The sequence below is a fragment of the Balaenoptera musculus genome, chromosome 13 (genome assembly GCF_009873245.2).
Source record: "Balaenoptera musculus isolate JJ_BM4_2016_0621 chromosome 13, mBalMus1.pri.v3, whole genome shotgun sequence".
NCBI lineage: Eukaryota > Metazoa > Chordata > Mammalia > Artiodactyla > Balaenopteridae > Balaenoptera > Balaenoptera musculus.
This window is the reverse complement of record NC_045797.1, coordinates 28,254,583-28,273,820: the sequence shown is the minus strand read 5'-3', so window position 1 is coordinate 28,273,820 and position 19,238 is coordinate 28,254,583. Positions and strand designations below refer to the sequence as shown.

Below are 19,238 nucleotides of genomic sequence, written 5' to 3'. Positions count from 1 at the left end.
AAAACCTATTTAGTTTAACCACTCTGTCTAAGGTTTTCTGTTTCTACCTGTCATAGAAAGCATTTCTGACTGATAAATGCATACTCCATTCGTTCTTTAGACTAAGAAGAGTTTGCAGATAAGATGAAAAACTAGTTTTCAAATACAACATAAAAAGGAAATGGTTGAGAGCTGCATTCTTTTGAAGTCTTTGAACTAATCAGGTTTTCTTTGGTGTGTATTAAATGCATGTCTGCCTTGTATCCCCCTCTAGACTGCAAACTTCCATGCCAGGGATCTTCTTTGCTCTACATACGGGCCTAGGCACTCTTGGGTGTTCAAATTAGCTTGGTGACAGACTCTTATTTCTAGTACTCTTTGACTCCATTAGGACCAAAACCCCACAGACCTAAAACTTTTTTTTCCACAGAAGTGAATATGCAGGTATAACAAAATAAGCAAAGAGATGGTTTACTGTCTTACGTTCACATTCTCTGACATCCAAGTTGAACTGCTGTAATGCTCCCAAGGTGAGCTGCCTTACTTCAGCTTCCAGCAAAAGTTGCATCAAGGACGTGGCTAAATGCTTGCAAGCTGACATACATGCTGTCTGGGCCACCTTTCCCTGAAATACAAGAATGTAAATCATAAGGCTGATGGATTAAAATGAAATTCCAACGAAAATTAAAATCATTTATTTTTCAGTTAGCAATTTCTTTAAAGGTTTTCTCCATCATGATAACCCTTGCATTCAAATAACTTTGAAATTAATAGCACCTCATGGCAAACATCTTAAATATTTAGCTCCATTACCATCAGTCATGTCAGTATAACACTCAGCTAAAATTCATAAAGACCAGCTATTTATTTACGATGTGCTTTCTTCCTAAATCAACAATAGATTAACAATATTCAAAATCTTAATTAAACTGAGAAGGAATGTTTCCACAGAGAATAAATTTCAAAGAGTCCCTTCTAAAAATACCATAATTCTTAAAAAGCGAATGTAAACAATTCCTAACTTATCTTGAAACCAAAGTGTTTACTACTTTATGATTTAACACATATAAAATGAAAAGAATGGTTTAAAACAAAATGGTTTTCTGAAAAAAATAATTAAAAGGATAAATTTTGTTTTCTTAAAAAATAAACACTGAGGTTTATGAACACACACTCTAAGCTAATTTTTTAAATACTGATATTAAAATTAGTATTTTACCATCTTCTTTAAAAGATTCACTTTACACTAGTGAATTATATCTTAGTTCCAGGTCTAAGTTATACATCATGAAAGATATATCCATTTCTTCCCCAGATATATATCCATTTTATTTTTGTTATCATCTAGTCTGAAAAACAGGATAAGTTTGAAAAAGTCTGAGTCCTCATATTAGTCAGTGGATCCTTCTTTTTTGAAGTCATGAAATACTTGTCATTCAGAAAGATATGTAGAATTATATGATGAACACTTATGTATATACTAAACATTACAAATATAGTTAAAGCCCTTATATGACCTCCTTAAATCATTTTATTCCTTCTCCCCAGAGGTGACCGTTTCTTGTGTTGAGTATACCATTTGTATTATAAAAATACTATATGACAAGTATATAATAAGAAACAATATTTTTACTATTTTATGTATTTGAAACTTTCTGTATTACAAAGGATGTCCTTCTACAACTTGCGTTTTTGGTTCAATGTTATGAATGTGAATGTTTATAAATGAAATACATGTGGTTGTAGTTTATTCCTTTAATTATTCCACAGTATTCCATTTTAGGAGTATACCAGAATTTATTTGTCCATTCTTCTGTTGTTGGAGATTTAGGTTGTTTCTTTTTTTTTTTCTTTCGCTATTATAAACAGAGTAGGTCATAGAGTAATGTCGGTCTTCATGAAAATGCCAGATTCTGACTATAGTTTTTTAATATATATATTTTTCATACGTTTCACTGGGCCAGGGCCTTCCACGAAAGTTAGCAGGCTTTAAATGGAAAAACATATAACAAATAATACCAGAATGAATTTTAAAATTTGCATGACTTTTTATATACTTTGGATAATTCCTTTAAGATTATTTCTCAAATCTACCAGAATGAGGGGTATCAATGTATTGTGATTCATAATGCACATGTGTATACATGAAGAGGAACACAGGTGGAAGCCAGATTTCCAAATATCTAACTATAAACTGCTTTGCCTATGGTATATTCTGATTTACAATGTTCCTAGATATTTCCTAGAGTATCACTTAATTGCATAATCACCAGCACTGAGTACTATTACAAATTCTTCTACCAATTAAACAAGAGATACTTTATGATTGTTATGTCTTTGATTATTTTGTGAGATTGAATATCTTCTAAATTTTTATTTGACTAAAATATTATTTTATAGAATAAAAATAACAGAGTAATAAACAATGACTTATTATATTACACATTCTAAAAATGTTTCTCCTCTATGGTTCTGTTTGTAGGTTCTGAAGACCCACACTCTGTGGGTGATTTAACACAACAAATGGAAATACTTAAGTAGGGAATACCGTAGAGACCAAGTCGGAACGAGGCAATGGAAGCATAAAGAATCCTAAAGAGAAAAGTTACGTAAAAGAAATCCATATTAAATGGCATGCTTTCAACTAAACCCACTGGAGACCTGGAACAGGTATCACCAAGGAGCCATAGAGTTTAACGTAATTGTCAGGCTCTGCCCCATGAGAAGAATCAGAGGGGGCAGATCAAAGTTGTGAGAAGCCCTATGGCTTTTCAACAATGAGAGTGGGCGTGCAGTGAAGAAATGAGGATAGACTAGAGCAGATGTCCAGAGACAACACTGCAGATCAGAAGGCAGAGAAAAGGGAAAGAAACTACTGTCTCTTGGACACTACTATATGCCCAAGATGTGCTATACTTAGGCAGCTGACATCTTATGTTATTTCACTTAATTCTCACAATCAACCCAAGAAGTTGGTATTATTCCTTTCCTGTAGATGAATAAACTAAGGTTCTCCGCAAGGTTAAGAAATTTAGACAAAGTCATACAGCTATTTGTTACTTCTACCCAATCCTAAATCTGTATCTTTCCAGTAAATCATCACCTAAAAAGCAACACTAAATCTTATACTGTCTTATACTGAAACAGCTGGGCAAAAACAGATCCAGATAATAACAGGGTTAACAGGTTATCCAAGACATAAAAACTAGGTCCAAACAGGTAAGACAGTTGTAGTTCAGGAGCCAACTCTTCAAATACTGAGTATCTGCTGGGGCATGCTTTTTAACTGTGGTCCAGCATAATTATCCAGGCCAAGGCCAAGACTTAAAGGTCCTAACAAACTGAACATGGAGATGTTGTAAAAATCAAAGAGCTAAAAGCCCAATTAAGCTGGAGGCTGAGAAGACAGCATTTGAAAGGCTTGTTTCCAGTGGTCAAAACAGATTGCCAAGGAGAAACGAAGCTGGCCTAATAAAATGAAAATAAGATAGCTCACAGTCAGAAAGTCCCAAGTTTGAATTTTTATCTCTACCACTCATTAGAAGTGTAATTTAGTGTAAGTCAGTTGACACTTCAGACTCATTATTCATCTCAAAATATTAAGCAGCTTATTAACTTTAACATGAAACAAGTCTATATCAATATATATCAATCAATAGAGCCAAAGGCACTTATACATGATCATATGTTATACTACCCTAACATACTGAGTTACTTAACTGTCCTCCAATCACTTTCCACCCTACTTCCCCTCAAGCTAATTCTTTATTTCCAAACACAGTGATAATTGCAGAAATGTATATTTTCATTGTTAAATATTTTTCTAATTCTAGAAAGCACTTTGGAGCTTTGTTAATTCACAGTCTGCTATCCATTCTCTTTTTCACTTCTGGTTTCCATTACTACCATGGTATCCACAGATTTTCTAAGAAAGGATAAACAGAGACCCAGGCAATAACAATCAACACACTAAGCAATAAAAATTGGTGGTTTCACCCTCTTCATGGAGCAGATTCTTTCTAGGAACAAACTGCCAATCTCTAGGACAGGGTAAGAATTTGGAACAAAACCTAAACTGACCAAAACCTAAATGACCAAAACTGCCTTTGCGTATACCTCCAGAAACAGTTTCAAATCAGTGATAATCACAAGTAAGTTATATCTTATGAAGCTATGATAGCCTCAGTGTACAGAGACTACACAAGAAATAGAAACAGAATGCCAGACAAGATGAAAAATGACCTAAGTATTATCATCATATTTTGAACATATGAGGAACCTGGGATGCAGGGAGATTTGAGTCACAAGACCTTACAACTAGCTCTACAGGCAACATCATACTGCCTCTTAATGCAGCTACAATATTTCTGTATTCCAAGACAGCCAATAAATATCAACTAAATGAACTGAAAGTCAACTACCAAAGCACTTAAATAATTCATACTACTTCTCAAGCCTGTTAAAATACCTTTTTATAAAAAGTTTTGGGAAGGGAAGAAGAGTACATTGGTGACTAAATTCATGTTGTTAATTCAAAGTCAGGCTTATGACCACAGTGAGAACCATCACCGGGCATGAGTCAAGATCTATGAAAATACTTCTTTGATTTTCACCATGTAGCTCTTTGGTAACGAAATCAACTCATTTACTTCAAAAATATACCCAGATTCATATCCTCTAATTTGAATTATTCCATCTACCTCCTATTCTCTATTTACTGTCTTAACTTGTACCGTAAAACTTTGCACTAGATGATTTACTGCACTGCCATTTCATGCATTTACGTTTCCTTGAAAAGTACATGATTTGCAAGGAAAGAAACTATGGCATTTTTATTTTGGTATATCTAAATGAAGCATAGCTCTAGACTGCAAAGTAGGTACACACTGCCGCCCAACTTTATGCCTTGGAGGTATCTCATTCTCTTCTTCACAGAGGGAGATATCATCCATTGTTTCTTACACAAAAACACAATTAAACACAATTAAGACAAATAAGAATCTTACAAATTCCTTCTTCAAAGAAATACAGAAAGCTCAGTATCATTACTTTCAATTACTGCATACTTCAATTACACAGTACTAAGTGTTATGTCATAGTACTAAATACAAGTGAGCAGAGGTGAAGAGCTTAGAGAAAGCGTTATCATCCTCAGTATCACGACAAACTCTACCACCATCACCAGAGCAGCTGCTTCCATTTATTGAGCATTGACTATGTGCCAAATGTTTTGAAAATATTTTCTCGCATAATTCTCACAAGAACCCCATGAGGTATTTAACCCTCTATTTATAGATAAGAACAGAGAGGTTAAGCCATATGAATATACCTTGTAAGTCGTGGACCTAGGATGTGAATCCAGCCTTGTCAAATTCCAAAGGCTCTTAACAATCATTTGATCCTGCCTCCCAGTAAAAGGCCTTGGGGTAGCTGCTACATTGTCCTTCTGTTGCTTTGAGACTTTGGGTAAGGGAATGAAGAGGACAAGAAGAAAACATTTTTTTTTCTCCCTTCTCCATCTAAGGAAGCATCAAAAGAACGCTGGATTCACAGCAGATATTTAGAATGGACTCCAACCACAGCTCTCTGTCAACCTACTGGGATCAGATCTGAGTTCCAGATCGTCAAGAATCTTAACTAAATGACTTCAGTGGTCAAAGCCAAATTTCTCTTTCTCTGGATAATCTTAACAAGTTTCAAAGTAAGGAATGCTTAAAGAGAGCCAGGAAAGACAGCTGTTTTTTCACACCGAATTTCTCCTCTGCTTTCTGAGTAACACTCCCTTGCTTACATTTTGGTGTGTCAAATTTTATCTTTCTTTAGTTATTTAATGAGTTATTTCACCATGAAATGGAGAAAAGTTCAGACACAGAAACTGATCTAGCAAGGCAAGTAAGAACCACTCAGAGTAAAGTAAAGCCACCCTATAAATTGCTCGTTCTTTCTGTGTACCTATACCTCTAATTCCTTAACCTTCTACCCTGACCACTACTGTGGACAGTTTCTTTGGCCTGCCCCTTCCTTCATTGAACAAGGAAGCTGTCTTGTTCCTTTTTCCTCAATATCCCATGGCTATGGGTGAGGCCACTTCATTCCCATAGTACTAAGCCTCCTATTTACTTAGGATGGACATTAAATAAGCCACATTCAGAGGATAGAGTTCTGGATCTTCCCATATGTTCCTGTTATCTGGGACCCATGCTTGGAACTTTGGTTCCCATGTGCTGCAGAAACCCTATGACAAAGTCTTACTTTATCTTTATACCTAAACAACCTTAAAAATCACATATCCTCTCCAAGTTGATTTTCCCACAACTGTATCCATGTCTTAGGAAGGATTACAATCCTACTTAAAGAACATTCTTAAATTCAAATTAGAGAATCTACACAAACATCCACTCATTAAAAGATTCACAAATCCCTATTTTAGACAAACAAATGTTCCCTAACAGCTAAAGAAAATGAAGCCCAAGGATGATAGTTAATATATCCTGGGCAAGATATTTGGTATTATTTGATGACTTTAGTAGAGCCTACAATGAGACGGTGAACCTCTAATAAATCAAAAATAAGAAAAACATAACAAAAAGTAAATAAAGGTAAACAATCCCTACTTAATCTGTCATGAAAAAATTAAGAAGCTCGAAGGAAAAAGCATAGTCAAAAGAAAACTGGAAGTACATACTCAGGATGTAGATGGAAGGAGGTGTCAGAGGAGGAATGTAACAGATGCCATAAACCTGGTTCTCAGACTTAACCACTTGTTTCCTTTTCCTATTCAGTCATTTTTCAAGAAACACAGAAATCTTTTTAAAAACACTTTTTGCTATGCATGCTTTTATTGCGGTATAATTACGAACAGTACATATGGAGCTCTTAAGAATATACAGCTTGATGACCTTTACATATGTAAAAACCTATAAAACTGCCATCAAGATAGGAAATATTTCCATAAACCTGAAAGTTCCTCATGCCCCTTTCAAATCAGTAGATCCACCCACACCATGAGGTAACTTTTCTGACTTACAGCCCCATAGATTTGTTTTGCCTCTTTCTTGAACTTCATATAAAAAGAACCCTACAGTAGTGTCCTCTTTTACGCTTAGCTTCTTTTGCTCACTATGTTTTTGAGATTCATCCATGTTGCTGCATGTATCCATAGTTTCTTCTTTTCTATTGCTGAGAAGTATGAATAAATCACAATTTGTTTATTCATTTTTCCTATTGATATCTATTTGGGTTATTTCTATTGGGTGCTGTTATGAATAGTCTTTAAGTGGAACTATTTATTTTCCTTGGAAAAATACCTAGGATTGAAACTGCTGGATCACAGAGTAGTTCTATGCTTAATTTTATTAGAAACTGCCAAAATTTCAGAGTGATAATACCATTTCATACTCCCACCAGCAATGTATGAGAGTTGTTCCATATCTTCTCCTATACTTGGTATTATAAGTCTTTTTTTTTTTAATTTATTTTTGGCTGCGTTGGGTCTTCGTTGCTGTGTGCGTGCTTTCTCTAGTTGCAGTGAGTGAGGGCTACTCTTCGTTGCGTTGTGCGGCCTTCTCATTGTGGTGGCTTCTGTTGCTGTGGAGCATGTGCTCTAGGCTTCTCTTGTTGTAGAGCACAGGCTTCAGTTGTTGCAGCACGCGGGCTCAGTAGTTGCAGCATGAGGGCCCTACAGCACGTGGGCTTCAGTAGTTGTGGCACAAGGGCTCAAGAGCACAGGCTCGGTAGTTGTGGCATGCAGGCCCTAGAGCATGCGGGCTTCAGTAGTTGTGGCACGTGGGCTCAGTAGTTGTGGCTCGCGGGCTCTAGAGTGCAGGCTCAGTAGTTGTGGCACACAGGCTTAGTTGCTCCGTGGCATGTGGGATCTTCCTGGACCAGGGATCAAACCCGTGTCCCCTGCATTGGCAGGTGGATTGTTAACCACTGTGCCGCCAGGGAAGCCCCTATAAGTCTTTTTAATTCCTGCTATTTTACCAGAGTATAGTGGCATCTTACTGCAGTTTCAATTTATATTCCCTTATGCATAATTCTGTTAAAAGCATATTTTCATGTGCCTATTGGGCAAATGGATATCCTCTTTTGTAAAGTACCTGTTCAAGTTTATTGTCCATGTTGGGAGTAGGTCAAAGTGCAGACTCTCTAACATTTCCTTAGAGATTTGTACAAGATATTTGTCTTTTCTGGATGACTGCTTTGTCACATACATGTATTGCAAATACTCTCACATGTTCTGTGGCTTACCTTTTTGCTTCCTTAATGGTGTTTTTTGAGGATCAGAAATGTATAATTTTGATAAAGTACAATGTATCAACTTTTCTTTTCATGGCTCATGCCCTTTGTGACTTGTCTAAGAAATCTTTGCCTATGTCAAAGTCTTGAAGATATTCTCACACATTTTTTAGACAATTTACTGTGTTAGTTTTCACATTTAGCTCTATAATCCATCTTAATTTATAGTGTAGGGTAGATGTCAAGATTAATTTTCTTTTCAATTCAAATACTGGATTGCTTGAACACATCTATTGAGAAGACTCATCCTTCTCCCACTGCATTGCATAGGCACCTTTGTTGAAAATCAAGTGACCACATAGGTGTGGGTCTATTTTGAGACTCCCCATTCTAGTGCATTGATCTTTTTGTCTAATTTTATGCCAACACTTCACTGTCTTAATAGCCAAAGCTTTAGAGTAGATATAGAAATCAGGCAGCATAAAGTTCTCCAACATTATTCTTTTTTTTCATGATAGTCTTAACTATTTTAAGCCCTTTGAATTTTCATATAGATCTTAAAATCAGCTTGTTAACATCTACAATCATTCCCTCAAGGTTGGTATAGATAGTATGATTTTACATGAATATAAGAAATGTTAATTTATTATATATAATGGATGCCTTAGAGCATTAAGGCTTAATTCTCACCCAGAAGCCTGGTGAAGAGCTGCCATAGATTAGTCTTGGGAGAACTGACATTTTAACAATATTGAGTCCATAAATATAGTATACTTTTCCATTTAGTTAGATCTTTAATTTTGTTAACAATGTTTTGTAGTTTTGAATGTACAAGTTTTGCACATATTTTGCTTGTTACAAAGTACTCCCTGTTTTTTGATGCTATTTAAATTATATTGATTTTTTAAATGTCAGATTCTAATTATTTCATTATTAGTAAATAGAAATAGAATTGCTTTTTGCATAGTGACTTTGTATTCTTTGATCTTGCTAAACTATTAGTTCTAATATCTTTTTTTTGTAGATCTCTTAGGATTTTCTACATAGACAACAGTGGGGGTTTTTTTGGTTTGTTTTTTTTTTTGTTTTGTTTTGTTTCTTGGTTGGCTTTATGTACTGCAAGCCTTCTTTGACTTTGTAGCTTTATTTTTTTTTTCATTTTGTGTACTGTGTATTTTGTAATGCAGAAATTTTAGTTTTTTATGTAGTCCAATTTGTAAGTCTTTTTCTTGTGGTTTCCTTATTTTTTCAATAAATATTTTGTAAGAATAAAAAAAACCCAGTGTTACCTTTTAAAAAAAGAATAAAGTTTAATTCTTTCCCCTTTCAAGTATCATGCTTTTTATTCCTTTTACTTGCCATATTGCACTAACCAGCTCCAATAGGACGCTGAATTGAAATGGTAAGAGCAAACATACTTGCCTTTGGGGTAAAAATTTCAGTCTTTTGCCATTAGGTAAAATATCAGCGGTAGGTTTTTCATAGATATGCTTTATCAGATTAGATAAGACTAGATTAGTCTGCTGATAGTTTTTTTCATGACAATTAAATGCTTCCTCTGCATCTATTGAGTTGATCACATGTACACACACACACAGACACACACACACAAACATACACATTGAATAAACTTATTTCTAATAAAGAAACTGAATTTGTATTTTAAAACCTTCCTGCAAAGAAACTCTAGTCCCTGATTATTCCCTAGTAAATTCTATTGAATATTTATGGAAGAAATTAAACCAATTCTAAACAAAATCCTTCACAAAAGAGATGGGGGAGAAAACATTTCTAAACTTATTTTATGAAATCAACACTACCCAGATAACAAAATAAAAGGCAAAGACAAAAGAAGAACAGAAAACTATAGACCAGTATCTCACATAAACACACACTAAAATTTAACATAATAATAGCAAATCAAATCCAGCATCAAATTAAAAAAAGATGATGCACTATGTCTATATAAATGTGTCTATTATTAATTTTCAATTTATTTCTGTTGTGGATGGCAAAATAGCCAATATGATTTTACTCCTTTTAAATTTATTGAGACTTCTTTTATGGTCCAGAATATGCTCTAGCTTAGTGAATGTTCCATTTACACTGGAAAAAACAAGGCTGCTGTTGGTGGTGGACTGTCCTATAAATGCCAATTAAGTCAAATGGTTTGATATTGCTGTTCAAGTCTTCAGTATCCTTACTGGTATTCTACTTGTTTTATCAGTTACCGAAGGAGTGTTAAAATAGCTAACTGTGATTGTGAATTTGTCTATCTTTGCAGTCCTCAGTTGTTTTTTGTTCATGCATTTTAAAGATCCAATGCTGAGTGCAGACACAGTTAAGATTGTAATATATTCTTGATGAATTGGCCATTTTATCGCTATGAAATGTCAACCTTTATCCCTAGAATATTCCTTCTTCTGAGATTTACTTTACCTGATATTAATACAGAAACTCAACTTTATTATGACTATTGTTTACTTGGCATATCTTTATTCCTTCCTGTTACTTTTAACCTATCTGTGTCGTTATAATTTAAAGTGAGTTTCTTATAGGCAGAATATAGTTGAATAATTTCATTCATCCAGAATAGTCAATCTCTGCCATTTATTCAGAGTGTTTATATAATATAAATTATAGAAACAATTTATTGTTTTGGTTGGATTTAAGTCTATTACCTTGATCTCAGTTTTGTTTTCATCTAATCTGCTCTCCCATTTTCCTATTTTTCTGCCTTCTTTTGAATTAACTGAATATTTTTATGAATCTATTTAACTCCACTTTTGGCTTATTAGCTACAGCTCCTTGTTTTATACATGTAGTGTTACTCTAGGCTTTATAATATGCATCTTTAACCTATTGCAGTCTCTATCTTGCTGAATTTCCTTAAAGAGTGTTGACTTTTGTTGTGGCAAACAATTCCATTACTTTTGTTTCAGTTTGAAATTTTGAGGTTTGTTGGCATGCACTTTTATGTAGGGATTAGAATCATCTTTTCTCTAGTTACTTCAGGCCCAGTATAAATGATACTTTAGAACCCTCTACTAGCCACTCTTCTGGCAGCTCTACTGAATGCTTCAGGAGTTCAGTGGGGTCTTTCCCGTCTTACAAGTTGGAACTTGAACATCTCCTTTCCTTCTGTGAATTCTGGCAATTGTGCTCAGCTTCTGTGCCCTGGAAGTTGTTTTTTGCCTGACCTCATGGATTTTTCACCCTAAACATGAACAGTTAGTATTCAGCCAAAGACTCAGCGGGATCCCAGTGCTTGTCAAGCTTCCAAAATCTGTGGATTGATGCAATTCTTCAGATATAGAAAATGCTCAAGCATTATTTCTTTAAGTAGTGCTTCTGTAACATTTTCATTCTCTCCTCTCCTTCTGACACTCCAAAGACACATATGTTACACCTTTCAACTACGTTCCGTCTCTCTTTTATGCTCCTTGTCATTTTTAAAATTAAAATTTTTATTATTTTTTCTCTCTGTGTTTAAGTTTAGATTTTTTTTATAGATCTTTGAGTTTACTAATCTTGACTTCTGCTTTGTTGAGTTCGTTGCTAAACCCATTTAATGCATTTTTAAAATTTCACCTAATGAGTTCTTCATTACAGGTTTTGTATTTTGCTATTCTAGAATACACATTTGCTTCTTAATATCTGTACAAATAATTTTTTTTGGTATTTTGTCCATTCTTTCCTCTTTAACATATTAATCATAGTAATTTTGAAATCACTGTTTGCTAGCATAAATATCTGGATTATCTAATGATCTGCTTCTACTGACTGTTTTAACTTTTGATTATAGTTCAGTTTTTTCTGCTTATTATCATGTTAAGAAATTTTGTTTTATATGCCAAACATTGTAGATAAGATGCTATAGAGGCTCTAGATTATCTTATCTTCCTCAGTAGCGTTTTGAGTTTTGTTTAGGTGGGCAGTTAAATTATTAGTGGATCATACTGATTTTGTCAGGCTTGTTTTAAAAGTTACAGTGGTTTTGCCCTTACTCTTAGGATCTTGTCCTTAATCCCTGAAAACGGCTTTACTGATATTTAAACTGAAAGGCCACAATGTTCATCAGGTCTCTGTCCAATGTGCAATGTCTCTGCTGTGCAACTTCTAGAATATTTGTTCATCTATCAATATCTCAGCAACTGATGTCTTCTAAAGCCCCATAGTGTGCCCTATTCATATGAAGCTTAGAAATTGGCCAAGGACTGAAAGGGAATTTTATAAAGACACTGGCAGGGGCAGGGGGAGGTTGGTCCTTCTTCTGTGTTTCTTTCTTCTTTGGTATTCTGTTTCTCTACAACCTATTCTTATTGGCATCCCAAGCATTGAGTCATTCTTTTGACAATACCTGATTTTATATTTTGTCCAGTTTTTATAATTGTTTATGACTAGAGTATAAGTCTGATACTAGCTATGGCATCACAACTAGAACCCCAAAACAACCTTCATTTAACAATACATATCAAGCAGAAAAAAACTGTAACAGCCATTTAAAGAATTTCTTTCCAGCCAATAATTTTATATGCCCTAGTCTAGATTTCCTTTATCAGCCTGGCAATCATTTTTGCTTTATAAAGAAAATGCATACATATATGCGTCTTTTGAACTCAAATTTACAACAAGGGATAATGGATATAGCCAATAATCAGTACATGCCCATTACAAAACAACAATACCATCACCAGTAAAAATCTTAACTTGTATGTTCTACTGCCATAGACCAAAACAGTGTCAGAGCAAAAGAAAGAAAAATATATAAACGTAAATGGAGAAAGTACAGACATGTGGTTTAATGAAAATCAACATACACATTAAATACAATGCCCCAGAACACTAACTTTAACCTTTGTCTCAATTTCATCATCTGTAAAATAGGACTTTTATAATGGTTAAATAAAAATAATTCCTATGTAGTATTTACCTCAGTACCTGTCTTATATTAAGTATTCAGTAAATGTCATATGATTATTATAATTTTTATTCCAATGATCCTGAATATGAAAAACAGTAGAAAAAGACATTGGGTATACTTGCTTAAAATGTAAGTATTTCATGAGGGCATAATATTTTCTAACCATTTATGCATTTTATAGAGTCACATGATTTTCTTCTTTTAAACCAAAAATTCTGTCATGAAAAAAGTGGAAAGTGTATTCCTATTCTATAGCAAATCAAGGAGAACATGCAATTAAGTGTTAAACAGAGCAGAATAAACTCTAACTACTAAATGATTTTAGAAGAAAAGCTTATGAGGCCAAAATAATCAGAGAAGTCTTCACAAAAGTGGTAGGATTTGCTGGGTGACCTTCATTGCATCCCAACAACAACAACATGGAATTATTTAAGTGGCTTCCAATTTGAAATGAGGTAATATACAGTACTCTACAAACAACAACAATTATTACTATGCAAACGTCCATAGAATAAAAAGTCCTCAGAATGAGAAATAAGAACTTTTCCTTTCCCTTTTCTCAACTGCTATTCGGGTTAAAGGTCAACTTCATCAAGTCATCTCATTAACACAGAAATATCTTTAAGGGCATTCAGTCTTTGCCATGCTTGACATTTCACCGGACTGCAACCAAGATGCCAAAGAATCAGATTCAAATATTAATGAGCAAAAGGTCATGATGAGGTAATCTCCAAAGTTCTATTAGTTCCTGTTTTCTGACCCTATCCAATTCCCTCTCCCTTTCCAGAGTCCTCTCTTACTACATACATTTACAGTCACTGGCTTAGTTTCAAGATATACGCTCTAAACTGTAATTTCACTTGAAGTGCATTTTAAGTGGAGGCCTCCCAGATGCTGAATTCCCAATCCAAGGGTGATTTGCAGAGGTATAAAGTTAAAATAAAAAGAAGAGCAGGAGTCAGCTAAAAACTACATCCAATTTTGATATTTAACTACTAGAACAAAAAAAGAGAGGGAGAGAAAAAGAAAAATAGGAAAAATAAAAAAGAAACCCTCTTTTCCAAACCTTCCAATAAGCTATTTAACAATGTGACAAAGCAGAACATATTAAAATATTAACCAAAGCTTCCAGGAAAACCTCTATAATCTCAATTGTTTATTCAAGACCTTTACAAACCTCATAAAAAATTAAGTGGGCTTGGAAAAAACACACCACAGCCATAGGAGAAAGTTTACAAAACACAATGCTACAGACGCCTGACTGTCTGCCAGCCAGTCGCTTTTAACTTCCACATACAACTTATTACTCAGTTCTCTAACTGGTCAATACCCTAAATAAGAGCATTTCTCCACCCAAACACCTCATTAGCCTGAGTTTCTTTTTTGCTTTTTTGAGCTAACATATCCTGTAGGTACTCTGGTTCTTTATTTTGTGCCAATAACAAATTGCTTCATTTCAATGCTTCATTTCAGAATATTTAAAACCTTAGGTTTCTCTGAGGAAAATAATTTAAGATCTTCTTTACAAGAATTTAATTAGCTCTGTAATTAACCTCACTATTGGGAGAACAGTGCATGAACCATCATATCCATTATATGGTAAGTGGTAGTGAAAGCAAGATAGGACTAGAGTAGAAGTGAGACATAGATAAAGAACTTTGGTTCATATTAACTTAGGCTCAAATCCTGGCCCTATCACTTAAGTGACCATTAGGAAAGTTGTTTAATCTTGGTTAGACTCAGCTTCCTCATGAGTAAAATGAATATAATGACATCAACTTTGCAGAAAATGTATGCTATAAATAATATAATATAGAGCCCTATACAGTGTCTGGCACATAGTAGAGGCTCAATGAATGGTAGGTACTTTATTATAAAATATTCCTGTCATTTTGAGGAGCACTGCCCATAGTTCAAGGAAAATTTATTTGGGTCCCAGGCAGAATTGAGTGTGCCACATTTCTTGGAAAGTGGTTATATAAAAATTCAACATACAAATTCTAATGTGAGCTGGACTAAATCAACTTTCATACAGCTAGAAATTCACTCTGAGTTACTCATATTGCAGGAAATTGAGCATAAAGTAAGACTATGTCTCAGTTTGGGAGGATAAATGCTCTTAAACCATTTATATCTCAAGGAAACATGCTGCATATTCTTCCCATCCCTGTCTTTTTCCCTTCTGGATGGCCCTACAGGAGCTATAAAAGAGGAAACTTTTCATCATAGTGTATCTGTGTGAAAGCACCAAAATATGTTAACAATTAGAGAAGAGGAAACCTGAAAGACTGGCTTGTTAATTAAGGAACTTGCTATCAAAGAACTCATTAAGAGGTAATGAAACCAAATGGCTATTAAAATAAATACCCACTGAATAAAGGTTGCCTGGCTAACAGCCCCTCAATATAGCTTTTTACAAACACTTCCAATAGTAAAGACCCAGAAAAAGATGAAAAGCCACAATAATGCCAAAACCAAGACTGACAAACCCAGAGATGAAGTTATCCTAAGTAGAAGGCAGAAGACGACTTAAGAAAAGCCTCTTAGAAATTCAGAATATAAGACATCAAGCATTCTTGTAAAGTCCTCTAACATCTATCCCTTGCTCTCAGAGACCCTGAGCATTGCCTAATACAGAACTAGGCAGCTGTTCCTCTTTATACTTTGCTATGCCTAGCCATTAAGTTAGAATGTGGTTCTCCCTATTCCTACTGAGTCCCTCACCTATTACCTGCTGCCTGGTTACTTTCTTATTTAATCAGAAGCTGCAAATCTTGGCAATGGCATAAAGTTTGGTTGAAAAAAAAAAAAACTAGTGGAATGGAATGTGATCTCAGAGTAAAGTTCCTTGAGCAAAGTAAGAACAAGAACTGAAGGATCTCTATAACAGGACATGCTAGATATTGATCATTCACATTGTATTCCACAAGTTCAGAAAATTTTCAGAGAACCAAACATTGGTGACAGGAAGAAGATGCCGCCACTGAAGAAAAAATATAACTGCAGAATATGTTAGTTGCCTACTCATTATCCATGCTCCCTTCTACCTTAACAAAATGATACTTGGCAATATAAACAGTTAGGATAATTAATCACTCAGCCTCTTGTCAGATGTGGAAGGCAAATGAATTAAAAGTAGAAATGTCTTCAAGAAGCCCTCTGGCCTGATCTTTCCTTCTTTCTGCTGTCTAAATGTGGATGTGATAGCTAGAATTCTAGCAGCTACCTTGGAACCTTGAGGAAAAGGTCAAGAGAAAGGCAAAGACCTGCTATTCCTGAGCCTTTAAGCCATTATCATTTCTGGAGTTGTTATTATATGAGGAAGTACACTCTTAGGTATTCAAACCACTGAAGTTGGTTAGCTGTTATTATTGATAACTTATAACCAAATGAAAAGGATAAAAGGATACCTACTTACCTTGTTTTTTGACAAGTATACAGTGTGTAAAGGACTTCTATATCTGAGGTCAAGTAAGGAGGAAAGTAAAAAATTAGCACACAACCCAAGTAAAAATACTGCAAAACAAAGGAAAGGGCACAAAATCTGCAATGGTTAATTTCATGTGTCAACTTGACTGGGTCATGGGCTGTACAGATATTTGGTCAAACATTATACTGGATGTGTCTGTAAGAGTATTTTTGGGTGAGATTAATGTTTAAATCAGCAGACTAAGTAAAACAGATTGCCCTCCCTATTGTGGGTGGGCCTCATCCAATCAGTTGAAGGACTGAATAGAAAAAAAAGGCTATCCACCTGTAAGAGGGAATTCTTTCTGCCTAACTGCCGTGAGTTTGCACATCAGTCTCTCCAGTTTTCAGACTCAAACTGAATCATGGCTCTTATTGGATCTTCAGCATGCCATCTTTCAGTCAGGAACTTATACCGACTTTGAGTCTCGAGCTTGCCATGGTAAATCTTGGGACTCCCCAACCTCCATAACTGCATGAGCATATCCCTCATAATAAATCTCTTAGATATATATACACATATCTTATTGGTTCTATTTCTCTGGAGAACCCTGACTAATACAACATCCAAAAGATTAGGAGAATTATCAAGGCTCAGAAAATTGTATATTAGAGGATTGATAAAAATTTTTTCAAAAAACTCTTTGGCATCATCAGCTAGAGTATAAAATAAACCATTTCCATTAAAAGAGAAGCATCGACCACCTAGAGGGGTGGGATAGGGAGGGTGAGAGGGAGGGAGATGCAAGAGGGAAGAGATATGGGGACATATGTATATGTATAACTGATTCACTTTGTTATAAAGCAGAAACTAACACACCATTGTAAAGCAATTATACTCCAATAAAGATGTTAAAAATAAATAAATAAATAAAAATGGACAAATCTACATTAAAAAAAAAGAGAGAAGCATAAAATAATAAGGAGAAAATAATGTGAGGTGAAATGATAGCATGATAAATCAAAAAGTCAGTTAGAAATATAAAGGGAGATGAATAAGATAAGAGTCATTAAGAAAACCCAAAAGCATAGTAATTAGTTTAAGATCCAAATGAGAGAAAATAAGTTTAGGATTTATGCTGTGAAAAATTACCCAAGTTATTTGAAAAACAAACATGAAAAAATTTCCCAGAACTTGGAAAACTAGTATGAAGCTAAAAATCATAATAGAGAAGGTGATCAATTTGAAGACAGAAGATTAAGTTAATACCAGGTCAACTGATGTTTGTAAAGGGGAGCCAAGAAAAAAATTAAACACCAAGAATAATCAACATATCAGAGGAAAAAATTTACAAAATAGTACAAATATTCAGGCAGAAAAGTTGGGTTGATAACCAAAGAACAAAATTAGATTGCTCTACTGCAACACTAAAACCTAGATGACAGTGAAACAAAATGTACGGAGTATTGAAAGGAAAAATGTAACATAAAAAATTTTTAATCAAGCTAAAAGGGGAGAAGCATTATGAAATACATAAGAAAGGCCTCATAAAATATAAACAAATATCTTTACTTGAAGGAATACACCGTAAAAGCCATGGTCTAAAGCATGGAAGTTAATTAAAAGTGAGATGAGTTTAATAACTGTCTTAAAACTAAATATAAGTTTCAGTGTTTACTGTTGATAAAAGACATATAACAGAGAAAACAATACTGTAATAATAACACTCTTGATCTAAAACAACTTAATATATTTAAAAATATAGGAGAGGAAGAGTGAGAATAAAAATGTGTTATAAACCACTTATTTACTATGTCACTAATAAAACTTTGCATGCTTAATTCCAATGCTTAGAGAATTATAAGTTGAAGAACACTTTGAAAAAAATTAAAGGACTTATGTCCTTCAAAGCTCTGGGGATTTGCAAAACTAAAAAATATGGCATATGAAGCAGAACAAAGGAAACAAAAGAAACATTAAAGAGAGAAAGAGCAAAACAAAATAACACAGTTACAGCCAATAAACAGCACAATACTTGTATATTCTTTAAATTATCTTATTAAAAGACAAAGAAAGACAAGACAAAAAACTGATGAAACTGACAAAATAATGGGTAAGGGCATAAAAGAGAAAAGCAAATACAAAAGAAGAGACAGTAACATATTAATAATAGATAAGCTCAAATTCAAGGCAAAAGTTATTAAACAAAAGAGTCATTTCCTACTAGGATTCTGCAAAGATCTGACTACCACAAGCCCTAAGACAACATATAAATTGTATGAAAATACATAAAGAAAAAAATTGTAGATAAGAGAAAATACCAATAAACATGGGTAGCACAATGATAGTAAAAGGTCTTAACAAAATATACTGAGACTGACAGATCAAGCAGAAAAATTACAATGATAAGTGAGGTCTGAATAATAATGCAACAATATGGATTTAAAATATATATATATATATTGAACTTTGTACATCATGGTCAGGAAATATGTCTTCTAACTGATAATTTCCAATGAAATCCTAAAGGATTTTTCATAATTAATGCTTGAGCAAGTAGATAACCACATAGCTAAAAATAAACCTCAACTGTTTTGTCAATGTTATACAAAAGTAAATATCTAAATGGATCTTATATGTAAACCCAAAAAGTTAGTTATAAATCTTCTAGAAAAAAAATGTAGGAGA

The 19,238-nt window shown here is 34.2% G+C and overlaps 1 protein-coding gene across 2 annotated transcripts in view; it reads right to left on the bottom strand.

The window, feature by feature from the left end:
* Positions 1 to 19,238, bottom strand: part of EXOC6B (exocyst complex component 6B) — a 714,846-nt gene that overhangs the window by 198,111 nt on the left and 497,497 nt on the right. For both annotated transcript variants that reach the window (XM_036873122.1, XM_036873124.1), the window contains exon 19: positions 463 to 604. In XM_036873122.1, the coding sequence (XP_036729017.1) occupies positions 463 to 604 (142 nt within the window). The remainder of the gene's footprint in view (positions 1 to 462; positions 605 to 19,238) is intronic.